A 15,038-nucleotide genomic window follows, 5' to 3' on the forward strand; every position below is an offset into this window, starting at 1 on the left:
TAAAAATGAAGTCCATCACGCAACCAACTGATTTTTCTTCATGTTGTTGCTAGGAAACAGAGCCAAATTTATGAGCAAGTTTTATAAATTATGTAAGATTATGACATGCATTCTTTGTGTATTTCATTTCACTTTCCTTTCCTTTGGCCTAATATTTACCTAATTCTAATGCATGTTAGTTGTCTGTGTCTTGCATATATTTTATTTTTCCTTTAATCCATTTTATAACAAGGCCCAAGATATATGGGTGGGGAGAGTGAGAAGAAGAAAAAGAATATTATGTCTTATATTATCTGAATTTGATCCTTGATTGCTCCATATTTTTGTTAAAAATGCTAGTTGGGTTAAATTGAATAATGAGTGACTTTTTTAGTTTTAGTTATTCTCTATACCGATGTTTCTCTTCTTGAAAAAGTTAATTAACAGAGAAGTAATAGAAAATATTTGATCGTTTCTCCTGAACATCCTGTTGAATGTATTTGCTCTGTAGAAATTTAAGAAATGTCCACCACATTTGTAAAATAAATCTCTCTCTCTCGTTGTCAAAACTTAAAGGAAAAAAGGTCACTCAAGTGGGTGGTGGCTGTACACTACTGCAAAAAGTGAAAAAATCAGCCACATCTGATCAGCTTTACAGGTGAGGCCAAAAGGGATATATAATATTTTCTGAGAGCTCTGTATTGACACAGAAGCAAACAACCAGTCTCACTTGGACACGTGGTGAAAGTGAGCCTGATAGAGAGTTTAATAACATGGGCTTCTCAGTACCCAGCCAATATTAGATGAGTTCTCAACTAATGCTGTCTGTTATCTTTCAAAATGCCCGAGTTACGGGACTTGTCTGGTGTTATGAAGGAGAGGTGATGGATCCCATAGAGCCTAGTGATGTTGGCGTCCCTCTCCCCGGGACTTGATCACAGCTCACCCAGAGTGAGGAGAGCAGGTGGTCTGCCAGGGAGCACCTGTCCGGCTGGTCTGTCATCCCCATGCCAAGGGCCTGATGCATCATTTCTTGACACTCTGACAACAATCCTAGGAGGCAAACAGTTTTCTCGTCATGTTACTGATGAGATGGGGCTTAAGAAGGCGGAAGAAACTTGTCTACAGTCTATAAGGATTATAGGACTCCAGTGACCTCTGGGAATTCTGAATTCTTTACAGACTCCTCCATAACCTTTTTGTGGGAGGAGGGCTTCACGTTCTGGTTCTTACTTGCAACCCAAATGGATGAAGCTGACGGATAAGTGATCTCTATACAAGTGAAGTGTTATTATACGAAACATTATCTAACTTACTTCCCTCTACAATGGATTCCGTGCCATCCTCCAACCTACAGTCCACCTTCCTTACTCTAAACATATGAACCCACCCTCCTCTGTGACTCCGTAACTTGTTCTTTTCTGGACCAGCCCAGGTCAACGTGGCTGCACCATCCCAGCTAATGCTTTCCAAACCAAAAGAGATTTTCAACACAGGTTTTCAAAGGTCTCCTTCTCCTTCTCTATATTATCTGACTTCTCTACACTCAAGAAGAAAACAAAAGTTGAAATCATGCACAAGATATATAAAATAAAATGCATCTTAAACTATGTCTCCAATGACCATTGCCCCCTCAAGGTGCTTCAAATTACCCAGGGAGGAAGGCCTATTTTTATCTCTCCAAGTGCTCTACCATTTAAGAAGTTTGTACCAGTTAGCAGCCTGCAGTTCTGACCATCTTGTGAATTTAGATTGTTTGGCTAATTATAAACACATTTCAATGTCATTCTTTCTGGCCTTTTTCCTGGAATGAGTGGCTGCCCCTCCAGACTTCACAGAATGGGCTTCAGTAGTTTTCAGTCAAGATTCAGGGAGAAATACGCCACACCGGGACTCGGTTATTTACCAACATCATGCTGGATGTGTGCCAACGAGACACCAAGACACTTCCCTTTGAAGTCTGACATATTGCCGGCTGCTTCCAATGATGTTTTCTTGGCTGGCAGACAAATAACCGGGGCTGATTCAAAACTCACCTCCCATTCATGTCAGGCGGGAAACAATTTCTTGTGATTGGTTCATCTTACATTGATCTCACTCTCCTTGGACGGGCGGAAGGTGAGCACTCCAGAGACAGACAAGTCTCTGGGCTGCTATCAGCCACGGGCCCCTGCCCCAGGACCAGTCCATCCACACAGCTGTTCAAGAAAAGGTCCCGCGAACACTTGGCACCTTAGCTGTCAACAGAGACGTGCTGTGCGACCAATAGCACATTTTCCTAAGGCCTCGGCTTGGCTTTTGCTCGCCACTCTTGTTGGAAGAATCTTCAGAGAATCTGACCCAGAAAACATGTTTGCCGGTGGTTTGAGGTCAGAGAGACATCGCCATCAGGCTACTAGGAGCCTGAAAACTCACGACAACCCGAAGAATTTGCAGAGGTACTTCTGCTGTTGCTGCTTGGTATCAATTTCTGAACATTAAGGTTTCTCACTACAGAATCTTACCTTTCACCAAATAGCCTGGACGTGAGTTCCTAAATGGTACGGGTTCATACCTTCAGATCCGGCAATCCCACTGCTGGGTATGTACCCAAAAGACAGGAAACCAGTATATCGATCAGACCTCTGCACTCCCAGGTTTGCTGCAGCAGTTATTCACAATAGCCAAGATTTGGAAGCAACCTAAGTGTCCATCAACAGAAGAATGGCAGAGAAAATGTGGTACCTGGGGAGGCCGAGGTGGGCGGATCATGAGGTCAGAAGATCAAGACCATCCTGGCTAACACGGTGAAACCCCATCTCTACTAAAAAGACAAAAAATTAGCCAGGCGCGGTGGCACACACCTGTCATCCCAGCTACTCGGGAGGCTGAAGCAGGAGAATTGCTCGAACTCGAGAGGTGGAGGTTGCAGTGAGCTGAGGTCACGCCACTGCACTCCAGCCTGGGTGACAGCAAGAATCTGTCTCAAAAAAAAAAAAGAAAGAAAAAAAAAGAAAATGTGGTACATGTACACAATGGAGTACTCCTCAGCCATAACACAGAATGAGACCCTGTCAGTGCAACACAGTGTTGCAACAACACTATGTTAGGTGAAATAAGCCCGGCACAAAAAGACAAACATCACATGTTCTCACTTATTTGTGGGATCTAAAAATCAAAACAATTAAACTCATGGAGATGAGAGTAGAATGATGGTTACCAAACGCTGGGAAGGGTAGGTAGTAGGGGTACACGAGAAGGTGGGGATGGTTAATGGATGCAAAACATAATAGTGAGAAAGAATGAATGAGACCTAGCACTTGATAGTACAACAGGGTGACTATAGTAATAATTTAATTGTATATTTAAAAATAACTAAGAGTATAATTGGATTGTTTGTAACATAAAGGATAAATGTTTGAGGGGACAGATACCCCATTTCCATGATGTGATTATTACATATTGCATGCCTGTATCAAAACATCTCACATGACCCATAAATATATACACCTACTATGTACCCACAGAAATTTTAAATTAAAAATAAATAATGATGGGTTCAAAGAATTTTGAGTTAGCAGAATTTTTTAAAAATGTTTCAATGTTCCAAAACAACGTCAATTCTCAGTAATTGATAAGAAAGGGTCTTAAAGGCTACATAGCCCCACTTCCAAACTGGTTAAGGATGACCACTCTACCATCTGAATATCTCAAGTGATGGAGAATTCATTACCCTACATCTCTGAAAAGTATTAGTACAATATTAAAACTGCAAATGTAAAATCAGATCAATTCCCTTACTCTTATAGAAGTATCATAAACTAGGTTTTATGAATATGAATTGACTTCCAAACTGAAATTATTCAGAAACAATACAACAATATTTATTGAATATAATTTCCAGAGTTAGCATAACTACTAGTGTGGATGTGACATTATATACAATCCAATCTATGTCAGGCAATTTTTTTCATTTGTTCACTTTGTCTATCCAAGTTCATTATTTTTCCATTTCTACTTAATTTGGTGTTTATTTATTATTCTTGGTGCAATACGTTATAATATACGACCTTGTTACAGGGGGACATTATATCCTAACTGCCTAAAACCCTCCAGGTTTATCCCTCATTATTACATTATTTCAGTATAATTGTTCACAGCACTCTTTTCACTCTCAAATGTATCGTAGTTTGGATGACAAATTTGTGTTCAAAGATAGTAAAGTTTAAATTTTTTTTTTTTTAGACAGAGTCTCGCTCTGTTACCCAGGCTGGAATGCAGTGGCGCAATCTTGGCTCACTGCAACCTCTCCCTCCTGGGTTCAAGTAATTCTCCTGCCTCAGCGTCCCAAGTAGCTAGGATTAGAGGTCTACACCACCATACCCAGCTAATATTTTGTATAAAATATTTTTTAATTGTACCAAAAATCTTCACAAATTAAGCTTGGAATCCCCTGCCCTCCATTTTCCAGCCTTTTAAATTAGTAAGCTTTGATTTTCTTGTGAAATTACCTATCTTCTTCACTATGGAGTATTTTTAAGGCAATGAGTAGCTGGTCTGTGCTGAGAACAACCACTTCCGCAGAGGCTGGAACCCGGCCCTCCACGTGGACAGAGTGGCCCGTGGCCAACAGACTGTCACTTTCATTAAGGTATTGACGGCCAGAGAGAACCTTTCTAAGACAGGCCCAGCAGGGTGGCATAAGATGTTCTCATACCTGAGGAAGCCTCGGCCATGTTTCTTTAATCTCCGGGTGCCTCAGTTTGTCTGCCTATAAAGGAGCACAATGATGCCCACTACACAGGGCGGGCGCTGTAAAGATCAAAGGGGTGAGAGCCAAAGGGCACTCACAGCCACCAAGAACAAAGGAAGTAATTGCAAAATGTGTGGCTCTACTTTTCCAGCTTGCAAGCAGAGGGCTCCCACTGACTTGAAAGAGAGCATCATACACAGGCAGGAGAAGCCCCCTAGAAGGACCAAGCCTATTACCTTCGTTCTCATTGTCTGAAAGGGCAGAGGAGAGGGAGAGCCACAGAGGAAGCTATGAATGGTGGGGGCAGAAAAACCAGAGAGAAAAGGAGACCAGGAGAAAAACTAACTGTTGGGCTACAAAAGAAAATCTGTGAAGACTATATGCCAGCAATAGTTTTTAAGGAATCATCTATCTATCCCTTGATATGACCCATTCATGCATTTTTCACACTGGAATGCCTTTATCCCACACTCTAGCTGTCCTTCCTGACATTTCACATTCTAATCTAAAAGCTTCATGGCAGTTCAATGGTCATTTGTAGAGTGGATTAAATTTCAAGGTTCTTATTTCGGTAGCATTCTAAAGGTAAGGTATATTCAAATGATTAACCAATAGATAATGACATTGTGGTCGGGTGCGATGGCTCATGCCTGTAATCCCAGCACTTTGGGAGGCCAAAGTGGGTAGATCTCTTGAGGTTACGAGTTCGAGACCAGCCTGGCCAACATGGAAAAACCCCATCTCAACTAAAAATACAAAAACAAAAAAAAGGTGACTGTGGTGATGCACGCCCATAATCCCAGCTACTTGGGAGACTGAGGCAGGAAGATCGCTTGAACTCGGGAAGTTGAGGTTGCAGTGAGCTGAGATCGTGCCAGTGCACTGCAGCCTGGGCAACAGAGTGAGACACAATCTCAAAAGAAAAAAAAATGACATTGTAATTGGTGATACTATTTTATCACAAAATATGAATGCCTCCAAGGCTGAAGAATGGGTTTGAACAATTACAAGTGCCATCACTGTTTTGGCGAACTCACAGTCAAGGGAATGTAAGACATCCTCCTGTGCATTAATAATACATGCTACTACGGTCAAATGGAAAACATGATAGTAGTAGTAGATGTTGCTCCAACCAGTATTCTCCCAACAAAGGCTACTTCTCAAGACTCCTTCAGAGCACTCTGGGAAGGCATGCAAGTACACAAATTGATTTGCTAAATGGGCCTGGCTGCAGATCATGCTTTTGTGCATGGATCCAGCTGAAAAGTGTCTCTGCATCTATCAGGCCTTCCCAGGGTTCCTTGAACCAGTGCAGAGAGAGCCAGGGAACATCATGACAAGAACATGGAGTCAGGGTCAATTAGACTTGGGCTCCAACTGTAGCTCCAGCAACCACCTCCCTAGCCAAGTGGCTCTAGATAAGTCACATGGCATCGCTAGGAAGAGAAGTATATGAGTCAATCAGTGTTGCAAGGGGCTGGCAGGATGAAATGCCCAATGTGTCCCAAAGAGTCCAGCACTCTGCTGAGTTGACCCTTCCATTGCAGTGATAAACAACCCAGAATAGCAGGAGCCCACCCTCAAAACCCCCCAAATCCCCTACTGTACCCTAGGCCAGGGGGACAAGTGATAGAAAGTGAGACTCATCTTGAAGACATTAATATGAAATGCTGGCATATACTTAACCAAAACAGGGCCTCAATTTAAGCATCTGGAAGAGCTAAACTGCACTTCTAAAGTAAGAATTCTTAGATGTCAAACATATTCTATTTTATGATCTGTATAATTCTGCCTTTTATATGTTGTTAACTTGTAGAAATTATGCACATGATTCATCTCTTCTAAAACCACACATGCTAGCCATGCACAGTGAGCCTCCCAGGGGCTGCCTCCTGCTCCAACAGTCTTCAGTCCTGAATATGTAAGAGGTAAAGGCCAAGGGCCTAGAGCTGCAGAGCCCTCAGGGTTCACCCGTCAGCCTCCTCATCGAAAAATGGAGGCTTAGAGAGGGGAAGTTGCTTGCTGAAAGTCAAACAATGAAGGCCTTGGGTAAGAATGTTGAGTAAGCTGCTATAAACCAAATCTGTCCACTCCAACCCCCTTGCTGCAAAATAAAATAAAATAAAATAAAATAAAATAAAATAAAATAAAATAAAATAAAAAATGAAAAGAAAAGAAAGGCTTGCCACAGAGCCTTATTCCCTGTTATTTCCAAGTCTGTAGTCAAACAATGTCATCAGCCCATCTGGTACTGAGTCTGCCCTTCAAGAAAGAAGTTTTACTTCAATATCACAACAGAGGGAAAACCACTAATAATGGGTTAGTGTCATTTACTATTTCCCAATATGACATAAGACCTAGTTTCTCATACGCCTGGGGTTGGCGAATCTGACAGACTGGAAAATAAATAAATAAATCATCAAAAGAATCCTTTGAACATTGATATATGTGACATTTGCTGTCCCATGATAACAGACACCATGCTGGGACAGGAAAGTTAGCAAATCAAACATTTTAGCACACGGTTTAGAGAGTCCGTTATGCCTTCTACAAAATCAACTTCTCCATTTAAATTTCTGAGCATAATGATCTCTAATCACTGATCAGTATATTTTAAAAGGTGATAGCCTAGGCAGCGCATGATTTACCAACACTGAGGTGGAACTGGGTCCCTGTTTATAACTTTCCAGCTGCAAATCTTCACTGATGCCTAATTCTGGTTCCATCTCTGGGAATAAGGGAACAATCTATCTTGAATGGGCTCATTTACAAACCAGGTTGTTCTGAGGCTAATCTCCAGTTCAAACGCACTTCAAGGCTTCAAAGCAGTTTTGTACCCTCAAAGGAGATTACCATCAAGACCAGAGCAGGAGACAAGCTATGAGAGGCATGAAATCAGGGGACCTCACATTTTTAGGAAGAGAGAAATCACAGAATCTGTCTAAAGGGGAAGGGGAAGGAACCAAGGGAGGCAGGTGAATGTCCAGTTGAAATTCCAGAGGACAAAGATTGTCATTTTCAGTGGGTAAGACAGGGATGAATCCCAGAACATTGCTAGAGAGAAGGGGAGGGGAGGTGGGAGGGGGGGCCTAAAGGAAAGAGAGGTAAAGAAGGAAAGAACAGAGAAAAGAAGGCAGGCAAAGAAAGGCCCATGTGCAGAGATATACTGAAGGAAGTTTAGATGACATGAGGCATGGCGGGAAGGAAACATGGATTAAAAAGGACCTCTTCACCAAACAGTTTGGAATTTTAACAGAAAAGTTCTGCTCAACCACATAATTGAACATTATAAGTATATCACTCAGGGATTGGACTTTGCTGAAAACATTTTTAATTAATGTTTTCTCTTAAGGAACGTGCTTAATTCATGATGGAGAAGAAAGAGATCATTCAATTAGATTAATCTTTGTGTAATAACAAGTCAAAACTACTTAAATTCCAGCTTTTAACAAAGTGATACATCTATGTAGAAAAAAAAAATCCCTGCTAGCAAAGAAAAACTCAAACCCTAAATTAGCAGGTTAATTCACAGTGGGGACATAAGAAATAGCAAATACTCAGTTTGATATTTGGTTGTCAACGTGAGAAAATAAAGCACACTAAATTCTATAGAATAAGCTTTTCCAACCCCAGAAATTACTAGGAACTCAATAGTTTTCTTGGCTGTAACAACTTGTAAATATCTAGAAGAGCCCAGATTTTGAAGCCCTGAGGACACTTGCTAAAACTAAGAAATTTGGCACTAGTCTTTGCACACAATTTAGGTTTTCTTTCAGAGTTGATATCTTACCAAATACAGCCATCTGTGTTCCCTCTGGGAAAGGTTCGACTGTTCTGTTGCCATTGACATGATGTTTGGCTAGAAAAAAAAAAAAAAAGAAAGAAATGCAAGTTTAAGTGTAAAGTTCTAACACATACTAACACATGTCATTAAATGTGTCAATGAGCCTATTTCTCCTTTGAGTTAAAAATGCACCCAAGCTTACCCTCTGAAGACAGCTTCAATTATTTTGTTTTTAATCTCCATTGCAGAAGGGCCTAGAGATCATCTAGTTCGGGTATGTCATTTTATAAATGAGTAGGCTGAGGACTGAGCTTGTGCAGAGCTGGACAATGGGTGGCTACAGATCCAGCCGGGCCTGAAGGCTCCCGATACCCAGCCAGAGTCCCTCTTCTGCCACGCCATCTCTAAAAAACAAGCAAAGCTCCAACTTCCAGGCTGAACTGGGGATGTGTTCCCCTGCAGATTGCTAACAGTCAGAACACTGATGCACTCAGTATTTAAAGTGAGAAGCAAAAAGGGCAAGGTACCATTGGGACCAATTTTTCAAAAAACACAATAGCAGAACATGTCATTTCACTACAATACAAGCACTGTTCACCCAGGCCTAAGACATCAGCCTCCTTAAGAGCCACAGAGATATTCCAGTACCTCCTACTGCTCCTTAACCTCCCACCCAGGTCCTCCTAACCAGTCACTCTTCCCACCCTAGTGGACACCGAGGACTCAGAAGTAACAAGTGACCACGTTATTGTTTTCCAGCATTAACTTGATCTTACAACCCCCAAACTGTGATCAATAGAGAATATGAGTATTCCCCATCTATGAGCATTTTCTAAATAATATCCTCAGCAGGTTTTGAATAGGAGCACTTATGTGGAAAATACAAAAGAAAAGGATAGCTAAGACGCTTCACATTGCATCGTGGGCACAGACGCTTTGATGTAATGGGTCACATTGGATTGGCTGGGTTCAGGCAAAGGGCTCAGCACTGAAGCCAGGCTTGGAGGGGGCTAGGGAAGGATGACACAGTTCCTGCCCTCGAGGGGAGTACAGTTATCTTCAAGAAATAACAATTGCAAAAACAAACATTATAGAAGGCATATAATTATGTGCTAAGTCCTGCCATGTGGACAGAGGGTTCTGCAGGAGTGCAGGAAATTGTAGCAGGAGAGCTGGGTGGGAAGTCAGATGTGCTGCCTGAAGGCGCTGCCACTCCTGGAGTCCAAAGGAGAAGACAGGTTTGCAAAGGTGAGCGTGAGGGAGCAACTTGAGTGAGGGCCAGGGGTCATCTTCCTGGGCCAGAGACAATCTGTCTTGGTGCAGTGGAGGTGCTACTTTGAGAAGCAATGGCAAGTAAATCTCTTAGACTGAGACCAGGTCACGGAAGATCTTGAGTACCCATCCAAACCCACAGGAACCACAGGCAGCCCCTGCAGTACCAATGCAGGTCTTTTAGAGCCTGAGGCTTACAGGGCTCACAAGTTCAGGTAGCCCTTAGGGATTCCATCAGTTCCCTTCTGGGGCTTCCACTGGTTCTAAAGTCATTGTGGCATTCCTACAAGCAGAAAGCCTGGGAAAAGGGAGAAGCTAGCCCAGGGTTCTGAGGGCAAGGTGGTGAGCTCAGTGGCCTTACAAAGGTCTGTGGCCACTAACTGGCACAATTAGCAGATGTGTGATGGAAGGTTACAGCTGTGTGATGGAAGGACCTTGGCAAGCATTCGCTGATCTGGTTAGGACCACTGGTTACTGAATTCAAATAAACACGCTGAGCTTCCGTGTGGAGATCAAAGATCTGCCCTTTCGTTCTTCCCTCACAGCCCTGTCAGTGGTTTGGAAAACAGCTGCCTTGACCCATATCACAAGTCAGAAACCTATTCAAACTCTTTAAAACCAGGAATCCCACTCGTAAGAATTTGCCTTAAGAAAAAAACGCAAGAGAAGAAAAGGTGATACACATAATATTTATGAAAGTATTACCTGTATTAACAAAATCTTAAAATCAACTAAATATCCAAAAGTAGAGGAATTGCTTAGAAAAATTACCATTTATGATTTATCAACTGAATGGAATATTACCCAACATGTTTTAAATGCAGCCTTGAGAGAGATACAGAAATGTGGGAAAATATTTGGGATAATGGTAAGGAAACACAATCCTATTACATCTTCTACATAGATTATAATGACAACTAATTAAAATATGAATATTTATGGGAAAAGACTGGCAGAAGAACATAAAAATGAAAATAGACTATGCAAGACATTTATTTTTATTAATTTCCTTTGTCATTGTTAGATTCTTTTCTTATTGTCTAGGGTGAAAATGTTTGAATTCAAAAAATCAAAATTATAGATTTTTCTATTTTTTCCACAGTAGTTGGTTTCCCAGGACAATCCATCAAGGTCTTTCGATGGCCCAGCTGAAACCCACATGTTCACAATCCAAAGTGCACCCCATCTGCATCTCCTCTGAACACCGCAAAACCACACAGGATGTCCTCCCACCCCAAACCAGCTTCCCTGCCAGCATCCCACACCTTTGGGAATGGGCCTGCCATGCTCCTGCTATCTAGCTGTCCTCATCCCTTCTCTTCCCTTCACTCCCCACATCCAATCTGCCACCACAGCTGGCGACTTTCCCCTCCCAGACACCTGTAGCATCCCCCTCACTTCTTTTTTTCATTATCCCAGCCTTCCTAGCCCCAACTGGACTCCTTTTTCTGGACTCCGACATCTGCTTTCTAACTCTTCTATATCCCTTGTCCAATTCATTCTTCCCAATGTAGCCAGTTATCTTTCCAAAGGGAAAAAAATCTAATCATGTGACACAAACTCCACAACCCCTCCTCCCCTTCCATGGCATCCCATGACTCTCAGGCCAGAGTCAAAGCGCTTTGGCATGGCCTGCAAGCACCTGCATGGTCAGAACACCAGCCTCCCTCATCCATCTACCAGAGCCACCCTGACCAAGGGCCTTTCCTCTGCAGCACTCGCCCAAGTAGCACTTTGCGCTTATGCCACTGTTTGGACAGGGACTGCATCTATCACTAAACTGCAAGCTCAGGGAGGGCAAGGGTCGTAGCTCTCTGACTCCCCATTTCCATAATCCTCTCTCAGCGTATGGACACAGAACGGGCATTTGATAATGGGTATTCGTTAAATTAACGAATGAGGTAAATGGAACTAAAAAATCTCTCTTTAGCCACTATGAAAGATAACTTATTTGATACATTAAAAATATGTATACACAGTTATGCATCACTTAACAACAAGGATATATTCAGGGAAATCTATGTGTTGTCAGGTCATTTTGTCATTGGGCAACACAGAGTGCACTTACACAAACCTAGATGGTAGAGCCAACTACACACCTACGCTATGGCTGTGTGGTATAGTCTATTGCCCCCAGGCTATGACCTGTACAGCATGTGACTATACTGAATACTGTAGTCAACTGTAATACAATGGTAAGTATTTGTGATCTAGACATCTATAAGCGCAGAAAAGGTACAGTAAAAATACAGTATAAAAGATTTTTTAAAAAAAGGTACACCTCTCTAGGGTATTTATGACAAATGGAGCTTGCAGGACTGCAAGCTGCTCTGGTTAAGTCGATGAGTGGTGAGTGGGTGTGAAGGCCTAGGCCATTACTGAACACTATGACGGACTTTATAAGTATGACGCACTTAGGCTACACTAAATTTTGTTTTAATTTTCCTTCTTCAATACTAAATTAACCTCAGCTACTGTAATTTTTTACTTTATAACCTTTTAAACTATTTTTTATTTTTCGACTGTTGTAAGAACATAGCTTAAAACACAAGCACATTGTACAGGTATATAAAAATATTGTTATCTTTATTCTATAAGCTCTTTCTGTTTTTAAAATTTTCATTTTTCACTGTTTAAATTTTCTGTTGAAAACTTCTTCCTATTTTTAAAATTTTCATTTTTTACTTTTTAAATTTTCAACTCTTAGTTGAAAACTAAGACACAAATGCACACATTCGCCTAAGCATGATAAGAATCATTAATATCACTGTCTTCCACCCTCCACATCTTGTCCCACTGGAAGGTCTTTACAGGCAATAACACACTTGAAGCTGTCATCTCCGATGGTACCAACGTCTCCTTCTGGACACCTCCTGAAGTACCTGCCTGAGGCTATTTTACAGTTTTTTATAACTGCAGGAGCACACCCTAAAATAAGGACAAAAAGTATAGTATAGCAAATACATAAGCCAGTAACATAGTTATGGTGATTATCAAGTATTATGTACTATACATTATCGAATGTGCTGAACTTTTATATGACTAGCAGTGCAGGACGTTTGTTTACAACAGTATCACCAAAAATACATGAATAATGTGTTGTGCTATGATGTCATGATGGTTACAATGCCACTAGGTGATAAAAAATTTTCAGTTCCATTATAATCTTAAGGGACCACCATCATATACATAATCCCTTGTTGGCCAAAACATTGTTATGTGGCGCATGACTGTTACATATCTTTATGTGTACATGTGTGTGTTCCTTACATAAAATGATCATTGAAAATGGCCCCTCAGAAGTAGTTCCCCCAGCCAGGTGGCCTGGATACAAGGGAACTCCTCTATTCCACTCCTTAAACCTCAACCCCTCTTCCCTTTCCCATTTACCTAGTCTCATCTGAGAGGTTGGCAGTGCTGGCTGAGGTGGAAAGACCAGAAATGCTCCATTAATTGGAGAAGGTGAAGGAAGTTCACTTGCTATTCCCTCGTCACTGATGAGGTCCCTGGGGGCCTTGTGTTGTCTTTAATTCCAGAGCCTGAAGCCCAAAGATAACAGGTTCGTAAACATGATTTTGCACCTTCTTCTGAAATACAGCTGAGTCTTATATCAGTCCTGTGGACCGCAGGCACAACACTCACAAGCAGGAGACAGGACACAACTGGTGGCTAAGAACAGGGGTTCTGGGACAAGACACCCTGACTGTGACTCTCAGCTCTCCCACTTCCTACCCATATGATCTTGGCTTAGTCACTCAACCTCTTCATGCCTCTGTGTCCTCATCTGTAAGAATTCCTCATTGTAAGTTTCCTCATTTGTACTTACTTCATGCGGTGTTTTGAGTATTAAATACAAAAAGCACTCACAACAGTGTCCAGTACATAACAAACTCTATATAACAGGCTGGTATTATCACCTGTGTGAACTTTACTTTCCAACAGCTCTGTTTCAGGAATGGCAAATAAACATTAGTCACCTCCCCTCCACAACCATGCCCATGACAGACATCACTAATCAAGCACAGCATACTTTCTTGATCCGTGAATGTGACCACAAAACCTTTTCTCAAACCAGTACCCATAGAGTCTCCTCACGTAGAGGCATCCTGTGTGATGAAATCATTTTGCCATTCCTAGTTTAAATGAATAAAACAAAGATGGCAGAGGGGAGAAAGTCATTTTCCTTCTCATTTCTACACTGTGATAAAAACCCTCTGAAAATCCCACACTATATATTGCTCTAGGGATAAAAGAATAAGGGGAAATCAGAGATCTACCTTCCACTCCATAATGAGAGAATAGCAAGTTCTTTACAACCAAGAAATCACAGCTCTATTCCCAGAAACCAAGATGGAGTTTCTAAAGACATTTTCTCATTGAAACTCTGCTAAGGCAAGTATTTGGGGGCCAAAGAACCAAAGATCCTTTAAACCCTTCGTACAGGTTCAGTAAGATTTGGGGGAAGGGTGGGCTGACCTGGGAACCTAACCCACCATTTACAAATTCGTTTCAAAATCAATGGCATGTTTCACCACAGAAACAAATTTATTAAACAGAAAAGCCATTCATTAATTGAGCCCTAACTATTGATTACCAGTAGAGTATGAAATGGAGACCGAAGAGTCTCCAACAGGGACATCTGTTGCCCAGCCATAGCACAGTGGGTGCCTCCCATCTGGTGGGCTGGGCACATGCCCCAGCCCCTTCTCTGCTCCAAGGGGCACATGCCAAAGCCACATGCTCTGGGAGGACAACCTCTGCTGATGGAAGTGATTGTCCTCCGCCAAGAAGATATAAGAACAAGAAACAGATTTTCATTTATCTTGAGAGCCCAGTGCTTGCAGAGTAGCAGTGAACTAAACCAAGACTGGGTCAAAGTCAACTTCTGGATGTTGACGGGGATCGGGGGGACGTATTCAAAAGCTTAAGAAGATGATACTGACATTGCTTTTTATTTTGTTTTGTGAAAGTCTCATGCACTTCAAATTGTATCACTTTCTTCCTTGAAAACGGCACAGTAAAACTGCTTGATAACACACCTACAATAATGCAAATTCAGGCATAAACCAATCAGGGATGAGCTCCCTGTCCTGTGCTCAACCGGGGATACCTAAAATTCATATCCTCTGGGTAAGGAGGGTGGGGAAAGCAGTGGGGACTGGGTGACCAGAGGACACGACCTAACTAGAGATTCCAGGAACAGCAGCTGCCATCTTGGAAGTCCTGGTTAGCCACCAGACACAAAATCATCTCAGGACTGGAAGAGTCTTG

General features: G+C 41.9%; 1 protein-coding gene across 8 annotated transcripts in view; it reads right to left on the reverse strand.

Annotated features, from left to right (window-relative positions):
* The window catches only part of MSRA (methionine sulfoxide reductase A), a 376,253-nt gene that overhangs the window by 212,698 nt on the left and 148,517 nt on the right, over positions 1–15,038 (reverse strand). For 7 of the 8 annotated variants that reach the window (XM_003271425.3, XM_030812392.1, XM_030812391.1 and 4 more), the window contains one exon: positions 8,502–8,570. In XM_003271425.3, coding sequence (XP_003271473.1) covers positions 8,502–8,514 — 13 coding nt within the window. In that variant the 5' untranslated portion in view covers positions 8,515–8,570. Of the gene's footprint in view, positions 1–8,501; positions 8,571–13,157; positions 13,307–15,038 lie in introns of all 8 variants that reach the window. The other variant, XM_030812393.1, reaches the window with a different exon arrangement.

Source organism: Nomascus leucogenys, chromosome 4 (genome assembly GCF_006542625.1).
Source record: "Nomascus leucogenys isolate Asia chromosome 4, Asia_NLE_v1, whole genome shotgun sequence".
Classification (NCBI taxonomy): domain Eukaryota; kingdom Metazoa; phylum Chordata; class Mammalia; order Primates; family Hylobatidae; genus Nomascus; species Nomascus leucogenys.